The 18898-nt window shown below is 38.5% G+C and overlaps 1 protein-coding gene across 6 annotated transcripts in view; it reads right to left on the bottom strand.

Annotated features, from left to right (window-relative positions):
- The window catches only part of mast4 (microtubule associated serine/threonine kinase family member 4), a 97193-nt gene that overhangs the window by 45665 nt on the left and 32630 nt on the right, over positions 1 to 18898 (bottom strand). For 5 of the 6 annotated variants that reach the window (XM_071466729.1, XM_071466730.1, XM_071466731.1 and 2 more), the window contains exon 4: positions 4216 to 4247. In XM_071466729.1, the coding sequence (XP_071322830.1) occupies positions 4216 to 4247 (32 nt within the window). Of the gene's footprint in view, positions 1 to 4215; positions 4248 to 17546; positions 17687 to 18898 lie in introns of those variants that run through there. The other variant, XM_071466734.1, reaches the window with a different exon arrangement.

Here is an 18898-nt window from a genome sequence, read left to right as displayed (position 1 = left end):
GGCTTTGTTAACATAAGAGCTTGGTATTCATTAGACACTGACACTGCCACTGCCAATCCTTCAGACAAAGACAGAAATGTGGCCGACACTGCAGAATATGAATTATTAAAACACTAATGTCTTTGTGCTTTCATTTAACTTTGCATTGAGTAGTTTTAAGTATTTTTGGCCACTTGGGGGCAGCGCAACAAGCTGTAAACACAACACTGACAAATATTATATGTACCATCACATCATAAATGAAGCTGACATGGCAAAATTATAGCAAACAGTTACCCAATAATTCCTCCGGCAGATATGGAGAAACATTTTTATTCATTTAAAAATCATTTGCTTTGCAGTGAGACAGACACAAAACAGCAAATTGTGGGCTGCAGAAACCAAAACAACGAACTTAGAGATGCTGAAAAGCTCTGACTGGAGAACTAAGTAGTACGAGCGACAGTATTCACGTTGTGCACAGTCCTTTGGCCTTTTGAATAATATAAAAATATTGATAAGTGCAGCTTTAAAGTTGATTTAAAGTTGATTTATGAACATTTACAGCCTGTACAAAAACCTGCTGATTCAGGGTGAAAATGTGCAGAAGGTTCTACCACAAGTTCTACTTTCCTTCTATTCTGCATTAAATTGACAAGATACATTTACATTGACCCTAGGACGAGTCATTGTTCAGGTTATCAGGTCAGCATCAGCAGGTGTGTGCCAGAGCTAGGATATATTTGATACTTGGCAACAGAGAAAATACTGTGCTTATAAAAACCCCAGAGAGGACAACAGCCATAAAACTACCACTCAAAAATCTCAGTATATGACTAACCACTGACAACAATCTGCCATGTTGTCCATGAAGGACGGTTGACAGCATCTGTTGTTTGAATATCCCCATAAAAAGCCCATGTAACAGATCTACAGTCAACAGTCTCCAGTTGCACAGCAAAGCAGCTTTGGTACCTCAGAGCTGAAACTGTGACAGGCTGCATTTTTGTGCTGAGGATGAGAAACAGGAAGAGTATCTAACATATTGGTCAACAGTGACTGCGTTTTGAGCTGCCAGCACATAGAAATGATTGATTTTCAGTTATTTAATTGGACCCAGCTGAAGACCCCCAGTTATTAAGGTCAGCCTATAAATAGGCTCCAAATGGCTCAACTAGAATGACTCATGTTGAAAACAACTTCACACGACACAGTGTAAAAGGTACGATCCATCATTCACGAAGGCCCCCCCACTGAAATCAAGCACGAGTGACACAGTCAGAGATTAGAGCTGTAATACCAACCAAGAGAAGTCAGTACACCTGTCCTATGAGATATGGATTACAATGCTCACTCCAAGGTAACAAATTAGATAACTTGCGACAGTAATTTAAATAAACTGTAGTTATGATAAATCTGACACAGTCATATCCAAACACCTTTACTATGGATACCAAGGTTACTACAGACTCCAGCCTCTAAATATAAACGGATCTCACAGCAGATCACCATTAGTAATGGCTCACCTCTATTACAGTGGGTGCCCTCTCTGGTGAGGTGGCAGCGAGGGCAGCAAGGTGTCATGGGTAAATCTTTCTCCTCCGTAATAAAACATATTTATAAACTAAACCAAAATCAAATGTATGGAACTCTATTGTGTCTTGACCTGGTTTAAAAGTTGTGATTGATCTGACATATCATTGGCCAGGTATCACCTTTAATAACTTAATTTTAATAACAAAACTCTAACCAACCGACCAAGGGACAGTTTTATTGGACTCATAGTGGTACAGATAGACCATTAGAGCAAAGGCAGGTTTATCCACTTTTTGACTCTGTAATATTTGAAAAATAGATATTATTCTGTCCTCCAGCACTGAAACACTGTATAAGTAAATATGTTAAGTTGAGTCCTAATAGAAGTGAGGGAAAACATTTTCTCAGAAATGCACAAAGTGACAAACCAGAAAACAATTCTTATATATTTTTTCAGATCTTTCACTCTGTATTCAGAATGACCTCCAGGTAAACAGCAGGGTACTGGAGAAATATCCCCGTCTTGTCTTGCCTTGGGTAAAGTCTGCAGTGAAATATAGAGGCCAGCTCTTACCCACCTTTGTGGTATTTCCAAATAAAATGAACAGGACAGGAGAAAAATTGCACAAACTACTGGTAGCTACCAAAAAAGAAAAGAAAAGCTTAAGAAGAAGGAGCCTTGAATCCATGACAGGTGGCGATTGGTAATTGAAAGAATCTACGCAGGGAAAAAAATGACTTTCGTGTTGAGATTAAAGAATGAACAGTTCACAGAGAGGTGGTCAAATCAGTTGAGGGCAACAGAAGAAGGTGGCTCTTACTTGAGGGGATGTTGCGTCTATCAAAACAACCAGTCTAGATTTATAGACTTCTTCATTTATTTTAATTCTTTTTAATATTGTGTTTTTATCCATTATCATCAATCTCCCAGCTTCATCAAACAGAAACGTAAAGCAGGCTGCTTGGTAGGGAGGAGTATCATCTGTAATGGTAACACTTTTATACATTGAGCGTTTAATGTTTAATGGTTTTTCCAGTTCATAAAAAAATCATTAAAATGTGAATGACTGAGGGGTCACTGAGACCAGTTGGCAAGCAGTGCTGTTACATCCATAAATCACAGTTTTTTATTTTTATTATTTTTATTTTGTAGAGCTATTGCTTTTTATTTTTTGTCTATTTTTATTTGACATTTTTTGGGGCATTTGTCCTTTATTATAAATGCAGTGAGCGAAAGACAGGAAAGACAGAGAGAGAGAGAGAGAAAGAGAGAGAGGACCTGAACCTGGGCCACTGCGGCAGGGACCGAGCCCTCATGGCACCGGCTCTACCAGGTGAACCACAGGGGCGGCCCAATTTATTTATTTATTTTTTTAGTTCTATTTTTTTTTTTTTTCTTTCAATTTTTTTCTCTGTCTGTGGTCATGATGTATTTTTTTCCTATTTTACTTTAATTCTCCATTTCATGTTATATTGTCATTTGCATTGAATTGGAAAATTTAAATAGTCCATCACGGAAACTATCAATTTCAAATATACCATGCATACTTAGCAAATGCCATTTGAGAATTGCACACTCACTCAGGCTGAACTATATGCTGCTTATTGAGAAGCTAATTTACATCAATTTACAGCTCGTCTGCTGACACAGACTGAACACAGAGGACACTGATTAAATGTGACAGGGCGACTGCAGAATATGTGAAAGAACAACAAGAACCTGTCCGAGTCACGTCTGTGCCAACAAAGTCAGTTATGTGGCTATTTCAGGGAATCACTGTAAAATGTGTTTATGATGCAGGTTCGATTTCACAGACCAAATAAAACTAATAATTCATTGAACTTCAAACAGGCTCAGTAGCTCACTGCAGATCAAGAACACTAACATCAGTCAATGAAATTAACTGACATCTTTAACTGGTAATAACAACAAACTGAAACTTTGAACATACCATTTATACTGAGCAAATACCACTAGAGAATTGCACACAAACCAAACTGTATGTTGTAACTGTGTGAAGCTAATTTACACCAATTTACAGCCTGTCTTCTGGCACAGACTGAACACAGATACAAATGACATATTCCACCTTAAGACACATCTCAAACACTGGCTTAATTCAGTATGCAGCAAAGTGTATTTTTGTTTATTTGTGTGCTTTATATTTGTATTTGTGCATTGTGACTTGTAATGTTTTCTCCTTTATGCTACCTGTCTAGGGACAACGGATGTAAATTAGCATTTTTATTGTAATCCAGTTTGTTTACATCACATATTTTGTGCTGATGTTCATTAACATGCATTGGTCGTATTGAATAAATAAACTGAAAAGCCCACTCATGTATGGCAATAAATCATGAGTTCACAGTCAGAGTTTATGAATTTAAATGTCATTTCAGCTTCATCACCTTTCACTTCAGGAACATAAGAGTAAAATATTTCATCTAAAATTTCTTATATGGGTAGAAATGACTATGAACTATGATATTAATTAGATTAGATAGATACTGATTTCAACTATATTATGCAGTCCTACTACTTGCACATAAACCTAAACATTGCTTGAGCTAATTTGAATAGGTGGGTAGTATGGTGAGAGGTTAAGGTTTATTACATGATTTTCCTGTTAACAGACAAATGAAGCCACTCAGTTTGAAGCAGATGGCTGTACAGTATGTAACATATTGACAGGTACTTACAAACTGCCTCTTCGAGGAAGACTCAGCTCTTTCTGTAAATGAAAAAAGGAGAATTATAAATACAAAAACTCAACAGTTTTATATAAACTTTCAATGATACAACAGTTAAATGACATCTTATACATCGACCTTCCTCATGTGCTCATTTCAAGCATTTATTCTCATTCAACTGCAACAGAGTCCATGAACATTAACAGAGAAAATCACTTTATACACAGTTTCACAGTGTAAAGGTGACAGTTATTCTCACAAAGTTGTTTAATTTGCCAGATTCATGAAACTCCAGATTTGAGGAAATCAACATGTATAAATTTATTTCACTGGATTTTTAAAAACATAGCTTTGCCTGAGACAAACCGAATGACGAACAACAAAAGCACATCAAACCTTAAAGACAAAAATAAAGTGAAAATGAGGGAAGAGCCCGGGGTTCTGTCAAAAATAACAACACCAACAGTGCAGCACTTCTCTGCTGCTGCTGCAGCTTTACAGCCTCACAAACAGCCACCATACGGACGGAGATCACAGAGCAGGTGTCAAACTGTTACATCCCATCACAGACAACTTTACAAAGTATGGAGACAAAACTGTTCACTTAAATCACATGAAAACTGAAGCAAGTGATTGTCAAAACAATGGAAGGACACCGCTCTCCCAAACCCTCTTCCCTCTTAATAAGTGCCTGGAGATGAAAATTTAAATTGGAGAGAGGAAGTTCATTCTTGATTAATTAACATAATTGTGATTAAAAATGGGAAGTTCACTTTACACCTAAATCAGGTGTAAATGAAGCTCAGGATAAGACAATTACACAAAGAAAATCAAATGAAACAATCTGCTCTGTGAGTAGACCTGGACATGTGTTTGGCGTCTTTAATTTTCTGTGTATATGTTGCTGAAGCCCACTGTAGAGTAACAGAGGTCAGAGTTTACTGTGTGCACTCAAACACTCCAGCAAAAGCGCCAACAATGCCCTCATTGATTTCCTGAGGGATTATGCTTTCTCACAGGCTTGTTGCTTAAAGGATAATACTGCTGGCAGACATTTGTAGTATCACAAAGCCTTTGCAGTCGTTAAACATATTTGACTCAGTGTGTTCACACAATGTACAAAGGTCTTTGATCTCACTTATCTGTATGTATATTTTGGATATTCTCTATTGAAACACAAAGAGAATAATGATGAAAATATTTTTTTTCCTTTTTCCCATATTTAATCACGTTTTCTTGTTTACAGGCTTCAGTGAGGTGTGACTAAACTGAATGACTGTAGAACAGTTTCAGAACATTTATTAGTAGTTAAACTGGATCAATAAGAAACCACAATCTTTTCTATTGAGCACTGACTTAAAGCATCACATAAAAAAAATTGTGAAATATGCAGGTTATTGAATTAATGTAAATGGTGAAGCTTAGGCTGCAGTAGATATTATCTATTGCAGATACTGTACATAGGTATCAGTGTATTGTGTACGTAGGGCAGTTTTATTTTGCACCTGTAAAATTCCCTGCTCTGCACATTTCATGCTGAGTTCTTAGGCATCCTAATTGAAAAGTCTGTTTCATCATTATGTAAAAAAAAAAATGAAATACCAATTTTGTTACAGCTATAAAGCAACAAACATTTTAAAAAATGTTGCCTGGTATTTCTTGTAATGTTGCCTCTTGTTAAACTCAGCACCCTACTGAGTTTGGTTGACTGGTGATGAATATAAATGTACCTTCAGTGTGTGAAGCTGTAAATACGGACAACATCTGGAAAGGTGTTGTTGAGCTCCTTCACAGAGATTACACGACACATTACATTAAAATGTTCCTAAGGAAATATTTCTCCTAAAGCTGCCAGGAATGAAAAAGTAAAGTACATCAGACCACAAATGATGCTGCTGCAGCATCTGTTGGCGTGCCAACGAACAACATCAGCCACAGTGACAGGCAAGCGCGCAGTGTACCCATCACTACATCCCCCATAGACTTTACACAACAGTTTGTTTAATCACAGCAGAAAGGAGGCTGTTTTTATCACCTTCACAACATTTCCCTGTGCTCTTTTCTACTACTAGTGTGGGACAAATATAAAACTCTCCAGCTGTGATTATTTGAAATCCCTCCCTACTGCTGTAGAAGAGGAAACTGATAAATAACCAGGCTTTAGATCCGATGTGTTTTGTGACTACAAATCCCACTCATTTGATCATTAGATGTTTCAGTGTCTAATAATAACCTGATAAGGTTGAGGTCCTTTGTCTGAGACAGTGTAGGACGCTGAGCTGATGTGAATTGGCTGCACAAGTCAGCAGAAAAAAGTGCTAAGCCCCACTCTCCCTTTGCTATCAATTAGGGCTTAATGTCTGGCTTCCCCTGCTGCCTACAGAAGACCAAGGGCAGAGAGTTTCCTTGGGAGACATGACCGCAGCTCACACAACACTAATTACCATCAGGGAATGACTTACGCTGAAGGGATACCCACCAATCACAGCTCACCAAATCACTGTTTGAAGTCGATAATAGAGGCAAACTGAGAGCAAAAACACGAGGATAATAAACTGATTTATTGAAAAACATATATTCATGTGAAATCACTTCAGGGAAATATTTCCATAAAGCTAAATAAATGTGTTGTGAGGACTTATCTATTTATGCTTTTAATGCTTTCTAAACAGGCAAGGCTGACGGAGAAAAATGTCTATTACTGACAGCAAGTGTATTCAAACTGCACCACATGACAGAGTCTTTATGAAACAGCTGTGAGACACATCCAAACTCCTAACTCTTCCTCTAACTTACGTTTGGCTCGGTCTTTGTCTCAAAATTAGGTTTCCAAGTATAAATGAAGCATTCTACAGACATTGGGAAACCAAATGAATGCACTTAATCCTGCAAAACAACCACAAACAATGGTCTCTTTTAAAAGATTATGCAGAGACCAGAACACCAGAACACCAGAAACTCTGAGCTTAGAGAAAAGTGATGACAACTCTAGTTAACATTAATTTATCCCACTACCATACTTGCCACTGTAATCCTCAGCTCAATATTTTCATGAACTCAAAACCCCAGGCATTTAATGTATTTACATGGTCGGGCTGGCCATTCCCACAAGAGATTCACAGGTAAGATTACAATTTATCTCACTGTGCCTCACTGTTTATCATTTAGTTTCTTAACACTGCTCCAGAGTCACTGAATATTGAGTTACTGCTAGTGTTAATCCAACATTTCTTACTGATGCTAGCTCACATTAAAAGCTTTCAAATTGGGAGGTGGTGGCAGCATGAAGCAGCCACAGAAAATACAATGTGTTTTTTTTACTGAGGTTTGTGCTGACAAATGGAAAATGCATCAGCAAAACAAGACTTGGTCATCCTCTGCTTTGTTTTGACAACGAATCACTTTGAAATATTGCTGGGAGAAAATGAGGATCTGCAGGTTTCATATGCTTTTACTGTGTGCAGTAAGTCAGATGGTGTTTGGTCATGGCATGATGGAAAAAGGCCTGACTGATTAAAACTTATGACTAATATTACATCTACGTGAATTTGTTTGGCTGCACTGTAAATAGATGAACCAGTTGTTCTGAAATCGTTATTAAAACTTATCAGGTAGCGTTAACAGCATTAGCATGGGAACATTTTTCTTTTTCTCTTACAGACATTTCTCTTGATGCACTCAAGAGTCAGACTGGAGCTTGAGCAGCGATGGTCAATGTGTTTCCCACATTTGAAGATTAATAGATGTTGTGCACAATACAATTTATAATTTGATACCTTTGATGACAAAAGCCATAATGCAGCGATGCAGTTTCCCTTGTGAATAAATCTTTTCATTGGGTTATCGTTGGTTCACCATATTCTGAAAGAACCTTTACTCTAATACTCAATAACACTTTAAACTAAGAACTTTGCATTGATCTTTTTTTAATTAAATCCCTGGTTTCAGGGTTCTAGCTTTCATATGAGATCTTGCGAGACATAAGCTCTTGAGAACAAATGCTAAATAAAATTTATTTGAAGAGCCTCAAGTTTTCCACTTTTTGTGACATTGAGGATTTAACTTACTGAAACAAAAGTCCTGACATGTATGGATTTCAAACATTTAGCATCAATACAAGTATTTCCATTAAATTTTATTACCTCTGACAGGCTGAAGAGCTGTCAAATGGTCAATACAAAATATAGAGTAATTGCGTGAAATCCTTTCATCTTCCATAGTGTCAGTCAGGAAGACAAACTGGTGATGAAAGTAAACATGTTACATTTAATCATTTGTTTATCCAGTAATCTTTTCAGTGCTTGAGTGATAACAACCTTGACATGATGAACCTGAAGGTGTTTATTGTTCCACGGGGTAAATGTCAATGAATGACTTCTAGCAAAACGTTTCATCTCCAAGACACCACATCAAAGCTGTGGTATTGCTCTTGTAAAAAGGCCTATGTGTAATGCTTCATTAATAATTCTCCTTGATGCATTAAGAATTTCCCTACATCTCAAGATCAAAAGTGTGCTTGGTTTTACCGTGGTTTTGCTGCTGACTGGCAGGAAAATCCCTGTTTTCATATTAAGTCATAATGTTGTCAAATCAACACCTTGAGTGGCATCAGAGTAAGTACTTCTACAGTAAGATATTTATTGTTCTTCAGGCTCTGAGCTTCAGCACATTCAACTTGAAATAAAATAATTGATACTGCAGCAAAGTGGAGAGTCTCAGTTTTAATTTGAGGAGATTTACATCAATATAGAAAGAAATTGGTGGAAGCCGCAGCCTGAGGAACAAAACATGTCCAACTGTCCAAATACTTATGGTCTTCACTGTATATTCCCCTAATCTTTTCTTTCCTTGCTTCTGGATGCTTAATACATAAATTATGACAGCATGATAAAAACAAGCGGTTCTCATTGGTGGCCCACAGAGGTACTGGAAGTTGGCCAACAAATCATTTGCAAAACAGCACAATTTTGGTGATGTGGATGTAATTCTTAAAAAAAAAACCAAAAAAAAAAACCCCAAACATATATATATAAATAACGTTTAAAGTTTTATAAAGAAATTACCTTTAACGACATTAAACATGATGTATTAAGGCCTATCACTGTGATAAGCCAATGATGGTGCAGGCCGGACCACATCTTATACTTGTTTATTTTTTGTGCGCTAAAAGAACTAAATTACATCCCTGGCAAAAAACTGGAGTCTAAAAATGGAAACTGGTCTGCGACAGAAGAATTAGAAGAAAAGAGTCAAGAGACAGATGGTGAATCAACAAGTGACCTCTCCCTTATTTTCCATCGTTATCATTAAAATAAAAAAGTGCTCTACGAACGCAGTATTTGGCCTCTCTATTTTTATGGGGTCAGATGTGGGCCACCAACATTTTTGAGATTTTCAAGTGGGCCATTAGTTGGAAAAGGTTGATGTGCATATTCATTAAAGTTTGAGGAACTGTCCCTGCTTGACTTTGGGTTAAATGTGAGTTTAAGAGGAACTTTTTCCTCCAGCAGAAGCAAAATGGATCAAAGTTTTTTTTTCTTCAATTTATTTCCACTCAATGAACATGAATCATAAAGGGCAGCAAGCAGCTGTAGACTGAATAATAATTTTCATACTGAAGTATAAAACATATCTACTATATGGTTTACAATATAAACACCTTGTGATGTTTTTATAGCACGGCTATAAGGTAGTTAAATAAGTATGTTCAGCATGGTCTTTGGTGACACAGGAAGTAAGATCATCCATTACTGGGAAACAGGCTCTGTGTCTATTGTCATTACTTCTATACAGTATACAGAGCGGTTCATGGATACACTGCAAGGACTTGTCAATTATGATTGTCTTTTTTAATTATCACCATCGCAATAAATTTCTGTTGCAAAAGAAACATGACTAAGCATCTATATATTTTGTACATTTATTAGATGAGCACAGTTCAGTGGTTTTTATACTTTAATGAATACTGAGGCCTCTTGGTCTGCAGAATGACCATGGGAACAACAAATGGATCTTGATTAAAGACTTTACTCAAAATTAAATCTTAGCTTCATCTAATCTAAATGCAGCTTCAAAGACAGAGACCAAGTTTATCTGGAGATTAGAAGTGGTCAAACAGATCAATAAAACCACTTATCTGCTCCCAACACATGTTTAGTACAGGAAGACAGACAGACTATACGTTATAGGACTGATTGAAGATCGTCTTCAAGTGCATACATTGATCTCAAGTAGCAAACAAAGCAGCCTGGACATTTACAAACCACCAGTGACTTGAATTTTGATCACAGAACTACATGTGAGCAGCTGGCTTATATTACATCGGTACACCCAAACTACCACTGTCTAAAGTAATATTTTCCACCATCACGCCCGGCTCGATCCGAACGATATTGATTCTCCACCAGCAGGGGAAGATTCAACACCAAAGCACACAGACGCTGTTAGAAAGCTTTGCTGATTAAATCTGTTGGCATCCTCACATTTCTTCTCGTAGCAGGATGTTAGGTGTCACAAATGTTTAATCCACTGCCTCGTCCAATACTGTACAAGGGAGACAATTCATTTCAAGACTGACACTGAGCATAATGATTCTGTAATTTGGTGATCCCTCTTTTTTTTAATGAGGAGCTCAATTCAATGCAACAATAATGAAACCTTACAGCCAAAATAAATGGATGAGGAAACCTACAACTGCACCCAGTCAGATACCTACAGGACAGAAGTTTGACAAAAAATATTTCTTTTTCTGTTCATATGAGAAATGTCTGTTGTGGTTCATTCCTCACCAATGTGCATCAGACATGGACAGTTTAAAGTACACATCCTGTCCAAAGCTGCAGGATTTTTAGACAGGGATTTCTCTGATACCCTTTCAAATGCATGCTGCACAGTTATTGATCCTGAATCTCTGACGGCCAAATCCAGGAGAGTCCCAAAGGACTTAAAGATCACTGCCAACCAAACTACAGTCGTGGCCTTCTCTGCTGACTCTCCTCAAACACCATCTTATAAATGCTGGCTGTAGGACGACAGCAAAACCATCCAGTGGGATAAAACTGAAGCAAACAGTAGTATCGCCGGCCTGATCTCCCTGTTGTTTGGTTAATGTGTCCGTACTCAGCCAAAGATCATTTGTGAGTGAAGAGACATATCACTCTGTAACAACACTGCAGAACCGTGAGTGTCTGAGTGTCTTCAGCAGCTTTTCTCATGTTCAGGTTGTAGCTACAGGTTGTGAACATGAATTAAGATGCTGAGATAGGTGTTCAGTGTTTTATAATTTAGTTATAAATAGTTACATTTACCACAAGCGGAAAAATCAAAAAAAGGCCAGTTAGTGGTAGATTTAAAAGGAGCATTTCAAAATTTCACCATCAAACTTTGCCCATTAAAAGCTGACAATGATAAACATTGGCTCTGATGAATTATTAAATACTGTTCAACTGTTTGATGATATATTACTGTACACATGTGTTTACCAACCAGGCCTCCAAACTGAACAACCATACAGGTGGTTACAATTAAAAATGCTGACTGTACCAAGAACGGTGTACCTTCCTTTGTCGCCATAGCTACTACAACAACGCTCACGGCTTGGTTAGGTTCAGGAAAAGATGATGATTTGGGTTAAAATAAGTACTTCCTCAACATTAGACAATATTTGTTGTCATGGTTACAATAATAACAACGTGCTTAACTTTGTCAAACAGTCATGGATAATAGAAACAACATAAACTGCTACTTTCACATGGGAATCGAACACCATCCATACAGCCCAACCTCCTCCTGACGAGGAGTTGTTTTCGCTCTATAAACTGCATCACCGCACTTTTCCCTTTGCTCCTGTCATAAATACTACAGCCACTAGGTGTCGCCTAGCAACAAGTAATTATAGGTCATAATAACTTGCTGCACAAACGACCTAAGGGCTCAACAGTCTGGTGTTTATGCATTTCACTGCACTTCCATACTCTGTTATTTGATAATTGCCACAGGTTGTTGGTAAAAAGCCAAATGTTTATGTTGATGTTACAGCACATTACTAACTGGCATTTGCATGTAACCGGTATCATTGTTTCTTGTTTCTGTTGGTGTTTGACAGGAGCAAATGCAAATGACAGCAGTGACGTACGACTTCAGACAACAGACGGGTCGAACTGCTGGAGATGACAGAGGAGGCAACTAAATACGTCCATCCAGTTTGAACAGTAGGTCCTGTGAGGGCATCAGAAAGATATAAATTCCAGTAAAAAGGACAACAAGTTTTATAATAGCGAGAAAATGGTAATAAAAAATAAGCTTTTGACAAATTTGAAAAATGACCTTTCATGGGTAAGATTATCAGATTGCTATTGATCCAATAAAAAGCTGTAGTTTAGAAGAGAGAATTTTCACCTTGGGAAATTACAGCATTTCATTTTTAATGAATAGTGAGAGGAGGTAATATAGTAATTAAAGTTAACATTTAACACAGCCAGGATAATAATAAACTTATCTGAAGAGCAGATATATATGCAGATCCTGTTAATCTACATGGAGGAAATGCGTTTTCCTTTATAAACATCCAACTGTAAGTAGTTTGACTCTCCCTCAGTGTATAAGTCAGATCAAAAATAGATGAATTAATGGTTTATATACAACATTAATTTGCTGGAAGAGCAAACAAGAGGCAGCTCCTTGGATCCACACCAGAGGCTGCTATTGCACACAACTCTACACACCATCACCAACAAATGTGTGCACCATTTTATTATCTGTGTAAAATTTCAATCATCTCTCCTGTAGCAGTTAAACAAGGACAGATTTATTTAAACAAAAATATCAAATGCAAAATATGCAAAGCTGTTCATATTGTGTGTGTTTCTTGCTAAATGAGTTTGAAATCATTTTTTCCAGTGATGATGAACATTTTCTTTAGTGATTATTCTTCCTCAAGGAGAAGTTTAATAATTTGACCTGACCCCTTTCACAGCGGCAATGAAGTGCTGCTGGAGCTGATAGAAACTCAAGAGTCTTGCACAAGGACACTTCAGCAGAGAGGCTGTTTACTGCTTCTAACTAAAGAGAGCTTGCCTTATTCACTCATCCCCCCTGGATGAGAGGTTTTCTTTGGTGCTCCAGTAAAATGGTTCTTTCCACTGTGGAAACAACTATTTTACTTACTCAGGAAAATTGGATGGCTGTGGTTCAGGAGGTGGAGTGGGTTGTCCACTAATCAAAAGATACCTCAAATTGCCCCCAGTGATGTACCATCAGTGGCCCACCCTGAGCCCTGTTCTGTTGGAGGTTTCTTCCTGTTAAAAGGGAGTTTTTCCTCCCCCCTGTCGCCAAGCACTTGCTCTTTGTGGGAACTGTTGGGTTTGTCTCTATAACAAAGTAAGGTCTCTACCTTACCTTGTAAAGTGCCTTGAGATAATGTATATTATGATTTGGCGCTATACAAATAAAATTGAAATCAGTGTCAGTGTATATGAGAAGCACCTTGTATAGAACAAGCGCTGTATGTGTGTGTGAATGGGTGAATGTGACCTGTAGTATAAAGTGCTTTCAGTGGTTGTTAAGACTAGAAAAGCGCTATCTAAATACAGTCCATTTACCATTTAAATTGGCACAAAAGCAGCATCTAATGACTGAGGAATATCAGTTTTTAAATTGTGATATTTAATATGAACTGAATTTAAGGCTGAGCCATAAAAAATGCACGTAAAATATGCAAGGGGATGGCCTTTCTGGTGCTGCACCATCATGTTTTGTCAGCCAGGCTGTATAACACCAGCTGGCTCACACCACTTCACACAAACAGCTCTTTGGAGACACACAATGTCACTGTACTTGTCTGATTTGCTACCTTTTATTATGAGGCGGTGTTAGATGGATGTCAGAAGTACAGTAAAGCTCCCAATGCAGTGTGGTAGCTTCTGACAGGCTGCTCCTAATTAAGATGAAGGACACTTGTATCACAAGGGTCATTAAAATCTATATAAATCCTACAAATTTTATATAATGAGGTAACATGACACCATCAAAATCAGACTACGAACCTTGTGAGACACAAGAGACACAGCCACAAACTGAAGGTGATCATCTCAGCTGAGACACTGAAGTGGAGAACAGAGGTGCTTCGTGCACATGAAAGTCAAATACCTTCAGATTTGGCAGCATCATTACTGACGCCTTGCTACAGATGCCCTGACACATTCCTAAGGATTTCAGCAACAACGGCAAGCTTATAACATCAAGGTCAGCCAAGCCAGAGAAACATACAAATCCACTGAGATGCTGCAAAATGAAAAACATTTAAAGCATCTCGTATATCCATTAAGTTAATTACTTTTATAGAGAAAGCAATTACAGAATAGCATCACGTCCCCCTGTCAATGCTCCTCTCATTACATTTACCACATCTACAAAATAAAAGTAAATCAAGTTGAGTGCAGAAAAGAAACAGAGATCAGTATTTATCAACAAAACAAGATCATCATAGACATAAAACTTAATCTTATTCCACTCAGTCTCAAATCACGTTTTATTTGACATTACTGCTCCAGAACAAGCGAACACAAGATACAGATGCCGCTGATAGACATTCATACTGAACTGAACTGAACTGAACTGAACTGAACACTCTTTAGCTGGGTAATTTATTTAGAGAACTCATTAATGGGTCTGATACTGGGAAACAATAATTCTCCTGCGTATTGTTAGTCTGCTGTTGTTTTCAGAAAGTCTAAAAATAAACTCTGCACCCTGTCACATTCATTAGGCATCAACATGCACACTAAAGCCTTCTCTCTTGTTCTTCATGATTGATGATCAAGTGGAAAATTCTGGCATGTTTTTGCCCAAATTTAGCCAAATGTCAATGATCAGACTGAATATCACAGTAAAAGTTTTTCTGTGGCACAAATGTGCACATATAACATCTGTGTTTATCATTTTTATATTTCCCATCTTTTGGATATTTATGAAAATGTCTCTTCCTAAGTTTATTTAAGGTTTCTCACACAAAATGGAACTTTAATCAATAATGCAGAAAAGCCACAAGGATAAATATTTGAAGACGCCGTGATGTGTAGTTTGACAGTTTGCCAAATATGATTATTCACTTTTTGGCCAAGAGATGGATGAGAAAATCAGTACAACTGTAACTTCTGTCCATTATAGAACAGCCAACAGCTGATTTGTCACAGTCCAGCACATAATAATCACCTGTAAAAACACAACTTGTCATTTTTACCGTCTTATTTTTGTGAGGTTTAGTTCCGACATATGGATTTTGTAACATTTGGACAGAGGCAGGCGGTTTCCAGTCTTTATGCTAAGCTAAGGTAAACTAAGCTAAGCTAAGCTAAGATATTAAGGTGCTGGCTGTGGCTTTGTGTTTATGATACAGACGTAAGAGTGTTATTGATATTTTCATCTCTTTCTAGGCAAGAAAGTGAATAAGCAGATTTTCCAAACATGCCAAACATTTTCTTGAATACATTAATGAATAAAGGGTTAGGTCTTAAAATATAAGAAATAATTCTTCACTATTTTTTTTTTTTTAAACAGCTGAACCTATAAGATTTGAACCTAACTTTTACAAAAAAATTTATTTTATATCAAGATGTAAAAAGTGAGGCGGTAAAAGTACTGAAGACAAATATAATATCTCAATCTTCTTCACCTGAGGCCAAAACAGTGACACACTCTGTGCTGTAAATAGTCCAGTTCTTCCTCAGGTCTGACTGGAATGATGTCATCCCTTCCTGGCCTGAGGATGAATGGGAAACTGTGGAGCTGAACCAGCTACACTCATTTGCCTGACAAACTAACTTCCGTGTTTCCTTTTGAATGTGAAAGTTAGAGCGCTGCGGCAGCTTGAAACCACAGGAGCGACCGTTGTGTTTGGTTTAGCTGCGTGTTGGGGCACATAAAGAACTCTTGTGAAGAAGAAAGAAGAAATGGAGGAGGTTGTGGTGTCCAACAAAGGAGCACAGAGATTAGGGCAACTGTGCACAAAATTACTGTTGGGAAGCTTTTAGCAAATGCAATTACAAAAAAAAATATATATATATATATATATATATATTATTGGTTTCTCCTGAGAAACCCATTAAGACCAAAAAAAAAAAAAAATTCAAAGAGCATAAATTAAATGTCAGCATTTCTTCAGTCTAATTCTCATAGAGATTCCTAATCACAGAGGAACACATGGACACCAAATTTGTGAACATGAAAGTCAAATGTTACCAGCTCAATAAATACAACATTACAGAGAAAAAATTAGTTTTCAAACAAGCAACACTTACCTTTATTCATTGTGCAGTGACTGATGGATCATAAACGCTGTTTTATTGGTTTAATTCATAAGCCATAGTGCAGCCTAATTAAATGGATCACAGGGAGTTTGTGATTAAAAACACATGCAGTAGTTGGAGCTGAATTTAAAAGAGGCGTCCTTATCAACATGTTTATCAATTGCTCTGCGAGCGGCCGAGACAAGAGTAAGCCAAATAATAAATCAAATCCAATTTACACTTTACTGTAACACCTAGTGCAGACTTTGTCAGCTCGGCTGCAGGAAATGATTGATGTCTGAAAGGTCTTAGATTAAAACTCATGTGAAGTGTGATGTAAAATACAAGTTTCATATTTCAGAACAGCCTGTCCTCCCCTTCCACTTTCATTTATATCTCATCTTGTGTCAGAGTGACGGCAGGAACAATTTGATTAACTAGATCATGTCTTTAACCACTGTTGTCCTGAACTGAGCTCACACTTCAATCAAGATTTCTGACAGAAAGGCAAAAGCCTCAAAGTGCATCCCATTATCATAAAAAGTCAATAAAGATCAAGAAAGCCCTTCACACAGCATACAATAATCAATCCTGCTCTCTGAATACACTGCTCTCATTCCCCCTGCTGGCAGCCAACACAAGTGAAACGTGACAAATGATTTGAGGCTGTTTAAAAAGTAAAACCGTTCAGACACAAATCCACAGCCACGTCAACTATTCTCTCCAGATCTGTTCAGAGAGACAAAGTCATGAAGATTAAAACATTTGCAGGCTGATTTCAGTCAATATCCTAATTATCCTCTTTTGTACTCCCACTGAAAACTGTCTCCACAGTTCTCCCAAGAGATTTTCTCACACGCAGGACACAAGCACACAACAGCAGCAGAGCCAAAATGTTGCTCACTCTCTTCTGCCAAGTGTTAACAGAAAAAGGTCTCAAAGTCCTGACTGTGTTCTGCTAAAAGAGCAACCAATGCAGGAGCCTCAGAAACCACACAATACACAGAGTACGAAGTCAGCCTGCAGACACAGCCCCACGCTCATTTGCTTGCCTACCTGTAGCCCTCGTCTCCTCAGAATGCTGGACTCGTCCATGGTACAGAGCCCCGACTTATCATGCCTCCCTACTGGTACAGAGCCATGCTGCACTGCCTCGCTCCAGCCTCCTGCTCCCTCCCTCCCTCAGGCTAAATCTGATCTTAGCAGCTGCTAAACACTTCCATCAGAACTTATCTGATTGGAGGCAGGCAGTCAGCTGACACCTCCTCTTGTTCCTCTCCTCTGTAACTTCAGGAGTGAAGGAGAGATAGAGCGAGGAAGAGAGAGGGAGGTGTAGAGAGAGAGAGAGAGAGGGAGGTGTAGAGAGAGAGAGAGAGAGAGAGAGAGAGAGAGAGAGAGAGAGAGAGAGAGAGAGAGAGAGAGAGAGAGAGAGAGGATAGGCAGTTCTAATTTAGCGTAGCAACGGGTGGGGGTGAGCAGGCGGTGTGGTGGGGGGTACCGGGGACAAGTGGGAGCCCCAAGACTCATTTCTCTGTGCAGACACGCTTTTTGGGCACCCTAGGTGACCATGAAAATGAGAGGATATCCTTCCCAGCATTGTTCTGCCTCAACCCCAACAATGAATCTGGCATCCTGTCTGCGGCAGGCAGGCTAACAGATCCCCTGCTCTTGTTGCAGCCAATGAGTCACATGGAGACTGCAAGAAAATACGCACCTGAAGGTTAGGCAGGTGACAGAAACATGATGGCTGAGAGGATAGCTCACACAGCATCGCATTAGGAGGAGGGAAAGAATAACAGTCGGGCATGCTGTTCCGAGTAAAAACAGGCTCAAGACCTTTCAGAGCTGCTGTGAGAATGTCACACAAACTGTTGCGCACCAATTTGTAAAAAGAAAAACGTTTTCTTCTCTCCAGCCGCACCTCCCTGCACGACCTGCTATGTATACAACTGCAAATCCTATGTCAATTTCCAACAATTTCATGCCCTGCTTCTGTCTCTGCGAGCTCCACGCAAAGTGACCACAGATCTTCACACACTCTAATTCAAGGTCCATGCTCCCTCCTGAAATATTAGCATTTGGAAAATAAATTGTTCCCAGTGCCATGCTGCCAATTCGATCCTTCAATTTTGCATTCTGTTTCAGTCTGTGTTTTTCTTTGCCCCCCCCCCCCCCCCCTTCTCTTTTTTTCACCCTCTCTCTCACTCATTTCCATTCACTGTGGTAGTGCTCTGTGAATATTAAGTGGGCCCCTTCCATTCTCCTCATCTCCAGCCAAGCTCAAATGATTTCTCTTAGAGAGTACGGCCCTGGTGGAGGAGGTGGGCTGGATCATCAGACAGGTGACCACTACATCAACTTTTCCCCATTCTGAAGCCTGTAGAACTGACAGCGTGTGTGTTGCAGCG

Source organism: Trachinotus anak, unplaced genomic scaffold (genome assembly GCF_046630095.1).
Source record: "Trachinotus anak isolate AG129_WGS33_773 ecotype Australia unplaced genomic scaffold, CSIRO_AGI_Tana_v1 ptg000028l, whole genome shotgun sequence".
Lineage (NCBI taxonomy): Eukaryota > Metazoa > Chordata > Actinopteri > Carangiformes > Carangidae > Trachinotus > Trachinotus anak.
The sequence above is the reverse complement of the archived record's forward strand: the minus strand, read 5'-3'. Positions and strand labels throughout refer to the sequence as shown.